The sequence below is a fragment of the Platichthys flesus genome, chromosome 3, assembly GCF_949316205.1.
Source record: "Platichthys flesus chromosome 3, fPlaFle2.1, whole genome shotgun sequence".
Lineage (NCBI taxonomy): Eukaryota > Metazoa > Chordata > Actinopteri > Pleuronectiformes > Pleuronectidae > Platichthys > Platichthys flesus.
In genome coordinates this window covers 1926843-1940971 of record NC_084947.1, presented here as the reverse complement: position 1 = coordinate 1940971, position 14129 = coordinate 1926843, and the positions used below count along the sequence as shown (strand labels likewise).

The 14129-nt window shown below is 44.9% G+C and overlaps 1 protein-coding gene across 2 annotated transcripts in view; it reads right to left on the bottom strand.

Annotated features, from left to right (window-relative positions):
• rusc2 (RUN and SH3 domain containing 2) overlaps window positions 1–14129 on the bottom strand; it is a 29721-nt gene that overhangs the window by 6158 nt on the left and 9434 nt on the right. The window contains exons 2-6 of one of the 2 annotated variants that reach the window (XM_062381315.1): window positions 8513–10283; window positions 7115–7691; window positions 2232–2924; window positions 938–1141; window positions 609–779 (exon numbers count right to left, since the gene is read on the bottom strand). In XM_062381315.1, the coding sequence (XP_062237299.1) occupies window positions 609–779; window positions 938–1141; window positions 2232–2924; window positions 7115–7691; window positions 8513–10093 (3226 nt within the window). In that variant the 5' untranslated portion in view covers window positions 10094–10283. The remainder of the gene's footprint in view (window positions 1–608; window positions 780–937; window positions 1142–2231; window positions 2925–7114; window positions 7692–8512; window positions 10284–14129) is intronic. The other variant, XM_062381317.1, reaches the window with a different exon arrangement.

The following is a 14129-nucleotide window of genomic DNA, read 5'->3' as shown; positions in this document are numbered from 1 at the left end:
TCCAACTACAGGTCGTTTCTAACGTCTGAGAGTCAGAGATGGAGGCAACCACTGAAAATCAGTTTTCTAGTCATTTAAACTTTAACTTATTACGATGTTGCACTGCATCAATAGCTTTATAACCTGGTATCACGTGACTGCAAATCGAAAGCTAGTTTTCTTATCGCCAACAAAGATAATGAGATTTCTGCGATAGGCTCATATTGGCTGAGATCAGAAAACAGATTTATCAAGACAGAGGCAATTGATCAGATAATCACTATAAACCTCAGAAATAGAGAAATAAATACATGTAGTAATACAGAAATAGCCTTTTTAATCAGGACTGTATTTTTTTCTGTATTTAGGAAACTCTGCACTAGTATCGTACAAGTTTGACCAATCAAGTTCAACCATTTCTTTCAGTAGGAACTTCTTTTTCTAAACTTTAAATTATTTTGATAGAGTGATTAAATTCCTTTGCTTCTAAAGGTTAATGTGGAAAAGTTATCATTGTCAAAAAAAAAAGAGAGAACGAGAGATGCTCCACAAATACAGAGTTACACTCTGTTTAATATATAATATTAATATTTATATAGAGTATTTATAACCAAGCAGCAGGGCCTCACCTCTCTTCAGCGACAGGTCCACAGTGATGTGGGACTGTGAGGAAGAGCGGGAGGACGATGAAGAGGAGGCGTCGGGGGAGAGGCAGAACTCCTCCGGCGGCTTCTCGGTCATGGAGAAATAGTCCGGCAGGAAATCGGTGTAGCTCTGCTGGAGCTTAGCTGATTGTCCGACTGCGGAGACACACACGCAAACACACAATAAGACACAACACAACATCAACACACATCAAGTCGAAGCATGAATGCATTTTCAGGATCTGCAGGTGTGACGTGGAGGAAAATAACACTTTTATAAATCGTCATAATTCTGACAATAAGACAATCGGCACCATTAATCCGTCCCAGCGTGTAGCCACAGGGCGCCGCTGGGAAATCGAACACGTTGCGCCTGGCAGGCCGTGTCCCCCCGCCCCTTCGGGTGTCAGTGCTGCTGGACAGGACAGACGATCCTACGCCGGAGACCCTCTCCAGCCCCAGTGGGTTTCGGCGGCGGTACTCCCTCCATTTGAGGGCTTGAGGAGAGAGGTGGTGAGCTGTCAGGGAGGGGGGAGGGTGTTCAGATCATGGCGGATGGGGGGGTGGTGGTTTATTGAGAAGATGGATGGATGAGATGTTTGGGGTAAAAGAAGAGGAAGAGGAGGAAGAGGTGAAGAAGATAATAGTCCATGCGTGAAGGGAGGGAAGACAGAGAAAAAGAGAAAAGATAAGAGAAACTTCTAAAGAGACATTTAATTTATATCTGTGACGTGAAGTGAAGTCCTCACAAAAACGATCCAAATTAAATTTTACATTTTCTAAACTTTGGGAAGTGACAACAAATCTATTCGGAATCAAAACAGGAAGGAAATCCAGAGTTTAGAGATCAGATGTAAAGTCATGAAGAACAGAACAGGAACCAGAACCACAGACACAGAGAGGACAGACAAACTGTAACAGCTCATTCCAGCTTTTACAGTTTGTCCTATGAAGCAGCAGCAGCAGGTTGTCGGGTCCGACACCTTTAAACACGAACATGCGGGGAACATCCAGGAGAGGGGTGGAGCCTGTAGAGCAGCAGGGGCGGAGCCTGTAGAGCAGCAGGAGGCCGGACTTGATGTATAAACTCTGCGGTGGAAAGATCAGTGTTGTTGTTTACAGCTCGTCCACTAAGGCGTCGGCCCTCATCACCAGAAGATCTGGAACCTCCTCGTGTTTCCAAGTTGACGTCTTCGTCTTCTACGTGTCCGGCTCCTCTTCTTCATCCTGAGATGTTTGTGTTCGTCCAGTTTCACGTGTTAGAAACCTCTACAACACGTCCACTCGCTCACTGGGAAGCTTCCACACATTGTCCTGCTGCTTTCGCTCATGGACTCACTCTGACTCTTTACAGAAAATGAGCAACTCAACATAATTTGATCCTCATTATGTAAAAAGAAAACAAAGATCAAAGAAGTTCTAATAAAAATAATGCTAAATGTCTTTTGAGCCAAACCAGGCTCAAGATCTTAACGGAAATATTGTTGGAGTTTGTGTTTGTCAACATTTAAATTGTGACTTTTATTTCCCGGAGCACCAGCAGCTTTTACTCTTGAAAGCACAACATGAATAATAATAATAATAATAATAATAACTTCTGGAACCTACCATTCTGTGCCCTGACTCCAGAGCCTTTGCTTCCCTCGCCGTGTTTCCCAGAGTCCACACATCCCAGTGGACTCAGCATGTCACTGTGCAGCGCTGGTAAACTGGTCGGAGCTCCACGGTGGAAGCAGTGTCCCTGCACCGCCGGCAGCATCGGTGGCACCGCCCCCCTCTTCACGCCCAGCGATGGAGGCGGAGGGGTCGACGGTGACCGTGCTGAACCCCCGCCCTGTTTTGGGGAGTGCAGGGGGCTGAAGCCGGCTGACAGTGGGCAGGAGGGGCTGTGGGGCGGCTGGGGGCTGGGGCTGCAGGTGGAGCAGGTCCCAGAGCTGGGCGCCCCCTTGAGGCGAACCGGGGAGTAGCTCCCGAGAGGCGAGGGACGAACTGATCCAGGGGGAGGGGCTTCCCCGGCCAGAGCCCCCTGGTAACAGTGAACATTTTCAGCTGCATCCTCACCATCATCCCCCACCACACCACCAGAGCCAGAACCAGAACCAGATCCAGAACCAGAACTGGAGCGGGCCTGCATCCCCGAGACGTAACCCGTGAGCAGGGGCAGCAGGGGCTTGGGCTGCGGGGGCTTAGAGGCAAACTGGTGGTGGAAGGTGAAGGGCTGGATGGGGAGGGTGGTGGGCCGCTGGTCCAGGGTGTACCGGACCACCGGCGGAGGAGTGTCTGAGGAGCTGGAGACGCCCCCTGGTGGAGAGGAGAGGAAGAGGTTACGTTTCCACTTCACAAATGATTACAATTAAAATCTAAATATCTAGATTTGAGCGAGTAAGAAATAAGCGAGTAACAAATGTTCAAAATAAATAAATCATGTATTGAGTCCAACCCCCTTTTACTCATATTTCATCAAAACATTTTATGAAATGCTTCATAATCCATCTTTTATCTCATGACTCAGCCAGAACAGGTAAACTAAATCAAAGCAAACAAAGTATTTAAAATAAGCTGCGTCTAAAAAACACAATATAAGAAATACCTCTTAGAATAGCACAATAAAATTCACGAGCACCCCAATCTGCCGCCTCCAGAACTTTCCCCATCATTACCTTCAAATTAGTGTTTCAGGACATTAGAGTGAATTAGGTTTACATGGGTGTACCTAATATACTGGTCTCTTCTCAGTTCAGCTTTAATTCACAGGGGAAACACAGTAATGTTTAAATACATTACTGATAATTCATTTTATATTAGTGCAGTGTTTCCCATAGTAAAGTTGCTTAAAGACATTTAAAAACATAATATTATGGTTATTTTGATTACGAATATTTATGATGACTATTTATTGGTTTTACACAAAAATTTGACAGCTTGTTCACATTGAAACAACAGAGCTGCCTTCACTTCACTGTTGTGCTACATTCTGGTGAATGTACGAATCAGGTTGTCGGCCTCAGAGTCTGAAGTTGAGAAAGTTTGGGAAGTTTTGCTTTTCGTGAATAAAATGTCAAAATTAAATTCAATAAGTCCCATAACAATTTTCTAAAATACAAGTTGACAGTTAAAATGACTTTGTCCAACCGACAGCACTGAGATGTTTAAATTACAGAGATGGAACAAACATGTCAGGAGGTGAAACCTGATTCGTTAATCGATGAATCGTTTCTGGATTAAACTGCAAAAACACAAAGGTTGAAAATGAAACCTGAAATACAGACGAGCAGAAAACTGCCCAGTCATGAGTCACAGGGTTGAACAGGTCTGTTATCACCGTCCACCATCGACCAGCGATAGAGACTCTGACCGCTCCCCCACGGTCACACAATAATCCACACACACACACACACGCGTTCACAGAAACACACAAATCACACAGACTGGACCTTGAGGCTCTGCAGTCAGGAGACACCAGCAAGGAGAAGGAGGCCTTATTCTGTTTTCTACCAGTGTGTGTGTGTGTGTGTGTGTGTGATCCCAGTGCGTGACAGAGTGTGTGTATGTGTTTGTGACGTCAGCAGTGTTGCGCAAGCTGTTTGTCGCTCCCTAAAGCCAACCCACCAATGTCACCTGAGCTGGGTGCTGTGCTGCCTTATGGCCACAGGAGGTGCTGTAGACACATGACGGAGGGAAGGCACACACACACACACACACACACACACACACACACACATACACACACCCATCAGGCCTCAGCCCCCACTGGAGATGGAGAAAAGACACGCTCCCTCCCTCTCTCTCCTCTATCTGCTCCGTCATCCCTCCTCCATCTCCTCCCTGCATCCTCTATCTCTCCCTCCCTCCCCCTCTCTCTCTCTCTCTCTCTCTCTCTCTCTCTCCCTCCCTCCCTCTCTCTCTCCCTCTCCCTCCCTCCTTCTCTCTCTCTCTCTCTCCCTTTCCCTCTCTCTCTCTCTCTCTCTCATCTCTTCTCCTCCATCAGGCAGTTGCAGACCTTTTCCTTTTCACAGCATCATGTCGACATCATTAGCGAGCGAGCTGCTTCCCTCAGGCTTTTCAAGAGGCCTGTGTGCTGCAGCTGACTGATGTGAAGTCTGATGAATAATATATTTGCTGTGCGATGCGGCGCAGCCTCTCATTAGAACATTTAACCATCTCTGTGTGTGTGGAGACAAAGTGAAGAGCATGTATTTCAGGCTCGGGTGAGACACGCCTTGTTTTCAGGGACGACCCCCCCCCTCAAGCCATAAAAACATGGCACACTTCTCTCCTTGAAAACCGCTGCAGGTTTATGTGTCAATAACAAATTACTCAAATGATCATATCCTGAAACCCTCAATTTAAAGTCTAATAATTTCTAGATATTTTTCAATATCACAATACATCACAGCTGATTCAATGCTTAACAAATGATTTGGAAACATGTGGACGTTTTGAAGCTGATTCTGTTTCAGATCACGACAAAGAGACGGATCCAGGGATATTTGTATCACTTTGTTTTAATATTTGTCCAAGTGAATCTTGATCTTGTCATATTTAAGGATCTGATATCTATGAGTGTGAGTAACTTGGTGCAGCTTGATTGAATTAAGTTGGACAGTTTCATGAGCTCTAACTACTCGACTTCACACAGTCAGTCCCCTCTGCAGACACCAGGTTCATTTAGTTGTCCAGTTACAGGACTGACATTAACAATGTGAGTAAATGAAGCAGAAAATAATACAGGCTGAGGGCGGGCAGGTTGATTTACTTCCTAGGAAGCTGGGTTTAAGTATTTTAAAGGAAAAAGCTTTTAATTAATTATGGTGTTAATATGATGCAGCACAACATGAAGCTGGTTTGTTGTACTGAGATTAACACAAAGATGCACAGTGAGTTTCCAATAAGGAGAATTTTTATTGAAATAAGAAATGATTTAAGGAATTCCAGATTTTATAAACCAGTAAAAGGAGACAGCTGAGACATTCCTGTCCTGGTGTGTTTACTCATAACTGTCTCTGTTATTCCAGCTATTCCAAACACTCCCTGTTGTGTGTTTGTGTGTGTGCGTGTATGTGTGTTATACCGGACACAAGCAGCAGGCAGCTGACACTGAGCTTTAAAAGGTGAAAGTAGTGTTGTATAAATGCTGTTATCATTTGTGAATATTTGGAATTTATTTTAACATAAATTTATTTTATCACAGTGTCATTTGACAGGTTTGAGAAAAACACTGACTTATGATCCAAACATAGAGTCTGTAGGAATCCAATCCATCACGACATCAATAATCCATAAACACGATTAGCTTTCAGTGAGGCGACAGAGAATACATATTTACAGACAAACAGCTGCATCGTCATTTATTCTGTCGGCAGGAAGAAGTTTGTGTAACTTTATCTGACCTTCCATTGTTTATGGGACGAGTTGGGCCTACAGGCAGGCACACACACACACACACACACACACACACACACACACACACACACACACACACACACACACACACACACACACACACACACACACACACACACACACACACACACACACACACACACACACACACACACACACACACACACACACACACACACACAGCTCAGTATGCTGATGTGGACCTCAGCAGGGGGGCGTTCTCTGCACCTTCATCTCCTCTCTCTATATCTGATTGTTATTCAGAACATGTTCGGCCCAGTTCAACCCTTCAATGCGTCGCAAGCTGAGGACACACACTCTGCACCGCTGGGTGATACACTCACTCACACACACTCAAACACAACATACCGACTTGTTGACACACAGCAACAGTGTAAACACAACGAAACTGCAAACATAGGATGAGAAAACATCAAAATAAACATGTGGGAATGTTGTTGCATCTCTGTTTTGCTTTTAAGTTTTTGTACAATACAAAACGTTTTCTTCATCTTAGAATAACAGCTGCTGCTTAAAGATAAATATTTTAATATACATTTATATATAATATGAGACGAACTTCTCAGTGAACGATCATCAGTGCTGCAAAGAGGCTAATTATATTTTTTAAAAGACAGAAGGTCAATTTACATCTGAAGTCACTAATTAGTAACTGAGGCAGAAGATGATATCTCACAGCTAAAAGTTTAAAGCTCCTCTAATCAGTCATTGTTTCATTAGGATTAAAATGACTGAGTCACGTGACTAAGGGACGGTGATGAACCTGTGAGGCTCTAACAGCTCTGTTAGCCTGTTAGCATCTTGTAGCTCATTTAACTCAACAGTCAAATACTAGAATGACACTCGGTAGAACTTGTGAGGCTCATACATCTCACAAACATGAATGTCAGTAAGTAACTCAATTTGATTATTTGTGAAACTGTTTTTGCGTAATTCTGCTGACAAGCCGACGGTCACGGGATGAGACGGAGGTGATGTGAACTCATTTCAAGATAAAGAAACAAAACTCCACATGAATTTTGCCAAATGTGCAAAACAGATGATTACTGGAGCTGTAGGAGACGTACCTTCAGCTTTGGCCCGCGTCTCCCTCGCCCCCTCCAGGTGTCGCTCTATGCTGCCATGGCTGTAACATCTGGTGAAGGGCGCCGGCGACAGGCTCTGACTGTCGGCCTCCGCACGCTGCTCCAGGATTGGAGAGAAGTCCACTGAGGAGTGCGAGTGGGTGGAGTAAGTGGAGGAGAAAAGGTCCGCGGCTGCCTTCATGGACGGCGACCCCCCCGTAGCTCCGTTTCTTCTTTTACTCCTGGCGATCTCTGCGAAGGAGGTGACGCGGGGGGGTGGAGGCGGGGTCGGGGCGGCGCCATCACTGAGCCGGACGGGGCAGCTCAACATCCGCTCCAGAGATCCGAGCCGAGGAGACGGAGACTGGTCCAGGTTTCGGTCGTAGCTGCGTGAACGTGGACGAGTTCCCGAAGAGGCTCCGCTTCCGATAAGGGCCCGGCCACCCACAGGAGGGGAGGTGTTGACGTACACCTGACCCTCAATCACAGCCGGAGCAGCTTCAGCCCCAACATCTGCCTGGTGATTCTTCGTCTCCTCCACCTCATCCTCCTCCTCCTCATCGTCGTCATTATCATTTTCCTGAATGACGGAAAGAAAGGAAGGAAATAAAAGAAAGAACAAAACAGACGTCAGACAACACATCAGATTAAACAGGTCAAAGTCTTCATGAAGGAGCAAATCAAGCTTAGGGCCAGAACTTTCTTAAACTGTAACACAGTGTTTCAGGCTGATGTTAAAAAGCTGCAGCGCAACAAGTTAATCCTCAGACATGATGACAGCAGATGACCCCAGACTGAGGCTGTGATTTAAAACGAGCGGCGGCCGACTAACGCCACAGTCACAGTTATTTTTAAGGTCAGAGCTATTGTCACAGTCATGGGACCATTACTACTTTCCTCGTTGAGTGAGATGTATTTTAACAGAATCACTTCCGTCTCGTCCCTGCTGGGTTTTTAGATTTCTTCCTTTTCCTTCTCTTACCTGCTCATAATGCTTCTCTTTAAATAAGTCATAATAAAAACACTTTAACTAAATGTGTGATAATCAACCTGTGACAAGCTGTGTTTCAAGACAAAGGTGAAACTGAGGTAGAAATTAGAGAATATTCAGAATCTGATAATTGAGACAATCTGAATCTTTTAGACAATTAGACACATTAACATTTTTTGCATTTTTCTGCATATGCCTGTTAATTTAGGTGTAAAAGTGGTACTATTGATTAACTGTTGTCTACACACAGGTGGCTACACAGGGAGGTTGCACACAATATACAATCGTAATTAGAATCAGTTTAATTGATAAGCTGTATATTAGCTTCGTATTTGTGGACCTGGGCATGTGGTAGTTTTCGGTTACATGGTTTACAAACTGTTTAAACCAAAGATAGATTCTCCACTCACCTTAGACGACTCTCCCTCCTCCTCCTCCTCCTCTTCCTCTTCCACACCGTCCTGCTCAGCTTGCTGTCTGAACAGGAAGTACTCGCTGGGCTGAGTCGGGGTGGGGCTTCCTTTGCTGTGCTCATCGGAGCAGCTGTTGACCGACGAGCCCACGGGACTCGGAGACGACTGCGACGAAAGGTCACAGGTGACCAGCTTGTAGTAGTTCTGGGTGGCGACAACCAGACGGGCCTGGCTCTGCAGACAGGATGCAAGGTCTCCGGACGAGCCAGAATGTGGCGGGTGGTAGGAGTTGCAGTTGGCGTCGAGGTCCAGAGCCCCCTGGTGCTCCACAGAGCAAGAGCACGTGGAGGAGGTGGACAGGTGTGGTTCCCGGATCAGAGGGAAGGTGTTGCCGAGACAAAAGGGTTGTTGCTGTGATCTGGGAGGTTCGGTTGGGGAGGTGTGGAGATCTAAATAGAAGGCCCCTCCACTCGAGTCTCGCTGGTGTCCTGCTGGGTCAGAAACAGACGAGGTGAAGGAGTGCTCGGTGGAGCTGTTGAGGTTGGTGAGTCCGGGGGCCGGTGGCTTCTCCGGTATGCCGTTGTTCATCTTGTTGTAAATGGCACTGAAGTTGACGAGGACGCCGTCCGAGCTGTTGCAGGACGAGTCGCTGCCGTAGCCTTGCTGACACGCTGTAAACGGCTCAGAGAAGGTTTCAGGAAAGTGCTGAGGGTAGTTCTGAGACAATACACAGCAGGAGCAGTGTTGGGTCGAGGAGCTTGACGAGTACGAGCCGGTCTTACTGCTTCGGCCGCAGCGCATATGATGATCTTCATCTTCTTCATCATCGCCCCAGTCTTGCTCTCCACAATCCATGGACATGTTGGAACCGCTGCTCCCGAGGCGACGCTGGCTGTCCAGACCTAAGATGTTCAGGTCTTCCAGGTGGTTGGACAGATCTGAAGCAACGGCCCTCAGGGACTCCCGTCGGCTTCCTCCCACCGAGCTGTGCAGAAGGAAGGGCTCAGAAGCGAAGCCGAGGTCGTGCAGGTGGAAGGATGCCATCCCAGCATCGAGGGCAGAGTTGGTGTCACTGTGGAGGTGGAAGGATGAGTCCTCAAGGTAACCGCTGAGGTTGTCACCATCATCCTCCTCCTCTTCGTCATTGTCATTTTCGGTATTCAGCAAGAACGGATTCTGACGAAACGGATTCCTGTTCCTCGGTTTCGCCCTGGGTAAAGTGTGAGCTGTGATCAGCTGGTCCTCTGAATTGCTTGAAGTCAATGATGAATCATCACTCGCCGTGCTGCCTCCTTTACCGCCACCCTTCCTCTCTCTTCCTCTGTTGTGGGAGGAGCAGGAGTCACTGGAGGTCTGGATCAGGCTGCTGTAGAGCAGAGCATCCCTCTGGAGGATGTCCCTCTCGGGAAGGGAAGTGGTGCGACTCAGACCGAGGTTCTCAGGTGGGGTGAAGGCCTTGCTCCTCTTAAGTGAGCTCCCGCAGCCGCCCTGTCTCCCCCCTGACACCTGACAGTGCACCAGGGGAATGTGATGCACAATCAGGGTCTCACCAGACAGTTTAGGAGGGCTGTCCATCATTCAAGAGGAAGGAGGGGTGGAGTGGAGCTGCAGTAGCTGAAGGAGGGCCTGTGCGAGCGGAGGGGAAGGTAGACGTGTGACGTGTTGATGGATGTGTTCACACTTAGTTTGTTGGGCCCAGCTCAGCAGCTCTGCCAGGGATGTGGAAGGTGAGGTCAGGGAAGTCGACGCCATGGTCAGAGTGGTACATCTGGAAAATACAAAGAAACAAAGAGGAAACGCTGCAGGTTATGAGTCCAGATAAATAAATCCATTAAGGCACAGACACTCAGTGCTTTTCCCGTATAACTCATTCGTTTTGCACTAAATCAGAGGAACAGAGACAAAGAGAAATACATCAAATCACAACAGCAGCAGCTGCTATGTCCTGACTCTCAGTTTCCAATGTGGGTCAAGCTATGAAACCAGTGGATCATAAACCATAACTCAACTGTGTCACAGGACCTGAGCTTTCTACTAAAATGGGCTGAGTGGTTTGGGTGTAAACCACATGGGTGCATACGCCTCGAGCAGCTGGTTCCCTGTTCCACTCTGTCGTCTGTCCTCCACTCTATTCTCCCTGTTTCCTGTCCCTCCATTACTGTGCTTTCAAATAAAGGAATAAAATTACCTCCAAAGAATAAATAACCTGTCCAAGCTAACGCTGAGATCACCCAGTTGAGACCACCAGGGGTCATTTACTCAGCTACACACGACTTCTCATGCGGTTGAATCCACCCATGACAGTCGGGTTAGAACAGGTCCAGGGTTTATGAAGAGGTTTTATGTGTTTTTATTTTCTATGGATCAAAACAGCTCCAGGAAACAAACTGTACCATTAAGGCTATACACTGAGCAGGGTGACACACACACACACACACACATACACACACACACACACACACACACACACACACACACACACACACACACACACACACATACACATACACATACACATACACATACACATACACACATACACATACACATACACATACACATACACATACACATACACACACACATACACACACACACAGCAGCTGACTCTCAAACACGGCTATGATCTCATCCCCATTCGCACATGACATACACACAGACACACACACAGACACACAGCAGCTGTTTCCTTCACCATCATCCGTCAAACCAAAAATAAATAAAACATTTCTACAGTTCACATCTTTCTCATTTGACATCCACTTTGTTGTGCTAATAAAGTGTTGAGCTGATAGTTACTTTACTTTTAATAGTTTGAATTTATCATCTGATCCACAGACTTGTAGTTCACGTGGAGAAGACCACGCAGCAGCTGCTAATGCACGAAACCCGTCATCCTTTCAAAAACAGCACAAACTTTATCCAGCTAAAGTTTGTGTTTATTTTGGTATAGTAAACAAACTGGACTCCATGACACTTCCTGAATAAACTTTGTCAAAAATGTTTTTTTCAAGACAATAGTCAATGTCACGGAAATACGACACACCCTTTTAAAATCCAGTGTATAAGATGTAGGTTAAAGAGATTCATCGGCAGAAATGGAATATTAAAATAATCATGTTCGGATAATGTTGTCATCCAGGTATATTTACCTGAATGTACGAATTCTTCTTTTCATTAAGAAGAAGAAGAAGCTCTTGATATTTATATCCGGAGCAAATTATGTTCTATTGCGGACGCCAAGTTTTTACTGTGGCCCAAAATTGACAAACTAAACACATTTTGAGTTTTCTCTCTACCGTGGGTTCACCAACACCCTTGCGAAGATTTTAATGTCATTTCAAACAAATGTGGTCATGAATTATCCATATACTGTATGAATGCCAGACCCAGGATTGTGGCAGTTCATCCATTCATTCTAATTTCTATAATAAAGAATTATAAAGTGTGTCATCAACAGGATTGGGAACAAGTTACTTTAAATCTACCGTTCACCGGCTGCTAACCTGGATTTGACAAGGACTTTACTCACTTCTTCAGAGTAATCCCTCTTTTTCACCTGCTTTAAATCATAATCCCAGATACCGTAGGTTGATAAAAAGTGAAACCTGAAATTAAATTTTGATTCTTAAATCTCTCTGGAAGTCAGACGAGTGTGGTTGTGACTGGAGAGAAAGGAAAGTGGGAGATAAAAAGACAGAAAGGACATAATCTGATTTAGGGATTTAAAAGACGAGCTGGAAGCCAAGCGGTGACATTAGAGTGGATAACAGAGAGACGTTCAAATATAGATTCAGATGGATATTTACCTCAAATACAAATGCATATGAGACCTTTACGAGTAGGATTACAAGGAGGAGCAAAGCAAAGCGCTGCTGCATCGTTTTCGTTGCTACATGAAGAGAAGAGAGACGGCAGGTCTGAAGCTCAACGTCAGCGTGGTGAGAGGTTTACTCTCTGCCAGGATAATAACTCAGACGCCACTCTCCACAAATGACCTTTTTAAACAGACTTGAAAGGTTTTTGCTGTCAAGGAGGCTTCAGCTTCTCTTCCATCCGAGTGGAGCTCAACCTTTTTATCTCGTAGCTGCGAACATGGAGTCATGGCTACCCATGATGCCCTGCTGCAGGCCTGGAGGAGGACAGTTATCCACACTGACACATTCTGATCTGGGGCGGATTCAATATCTTTTCAAGCAAAGACCATCAATCACTGAAATCATCACTTGATTGAAAATGAAGATATAAGATCTGGAAAACACGATGCACTTCAGTCATTTATTGACAAGTTGCAAAGGGCAAACGTTTAAATGTATATAAATATATTAAAAATGGTTCCAGGATCAGTTTGAGTGTATCTGATGTGTAAAGGTTGTGGTCAGTGGACGGTGACATGATCACATTAGCTGAGTGGTTCTGATGGAGAGCGAGACGATGTTAACACCAGACGAGGGAAACTGAAATGTGTTTAAGAGATTAGCTGCCGGGTCAGGCTGGCAGGGTGGTGAAGGGTGAGTTCAGACATTAACACAGGACAACGACAACTGTCTGAGTGTGTGTGTGTGTGTGTGTGTGTTTGGATCTGATCAGCCAAAGCTCAAGGTCAAGGTCAACAAGAAGATATGGCTACAGAAAAAACACTTTCCAGATAGGGAGTTTATCTGAAGCTGATATTGATCAGATCATGATTCTCCATCGTGTGATGTCATGAAGAAATCAGAGAATAATGACATGGATAGTTCAGATATAGATTTTCAGAGTATTTGCTGCATCCTATAAGATATGAGCTAGAGATATCATATATATATATATATATATATATATATATATATTTATATATATATATTAATATAGGCATAATTTCAATATATAAAAAGTTTATAATGATGGTTGGAGAATATAAAGTTCATGCAGGGGATGAATCCCTCCGATGTTTTCTGTTACAGACGAGAGGACGGGAATTTAACTCATATGAATTTCAACACAACCCTATGAGTGCATGAGAAGTCAAGGATTTCTAGGTCAGTGTGTGTGTGTGTGTGTGTGTGTGTGTGTGTGTGTGTTTTCCACAAAGAATGTGTTTTGTAAACAGAGCTGCAGACTAACACATTTCATAATCTCACATGGTTTTGATGCTGCCCGGGTCAGTCAAAGCAGTGTCTCCCACTATTAACCTACTTTGTCTCAACACAGTTTCATTATGAAACAAAACATTTAATAAACGATGTTAATCACAACGTTTTGCTTCATGGTTTCATTCTGTCTCCTTTGTCCCTCACAAACAAATGGAGCAGTTTATTATAGTTGGACGAGCCGACGACAATCAAGACATCCATAAAGTTTTTATGTCCGTGGCAGGAACGCTTCACTGTTCATACTTTCCTCTTGAACTCTGCACGTTCACTTTAACACTGATTTAGAGACATGTACAAATTCAATGTTGCATCAGGTGCACGTTTCAAAACAATTTTAGTTGGTCTCATAATTTATCTTGTGTGTATTTTAAGGCATATAACGCAATAAACTAATCTGAGTAGCATCTCTAATTCCCTTTAATAAAGTGCCTTGTTACAAAAATGGAGGGTTATAAGAAGACAGTCCAGGAACCAGAAGG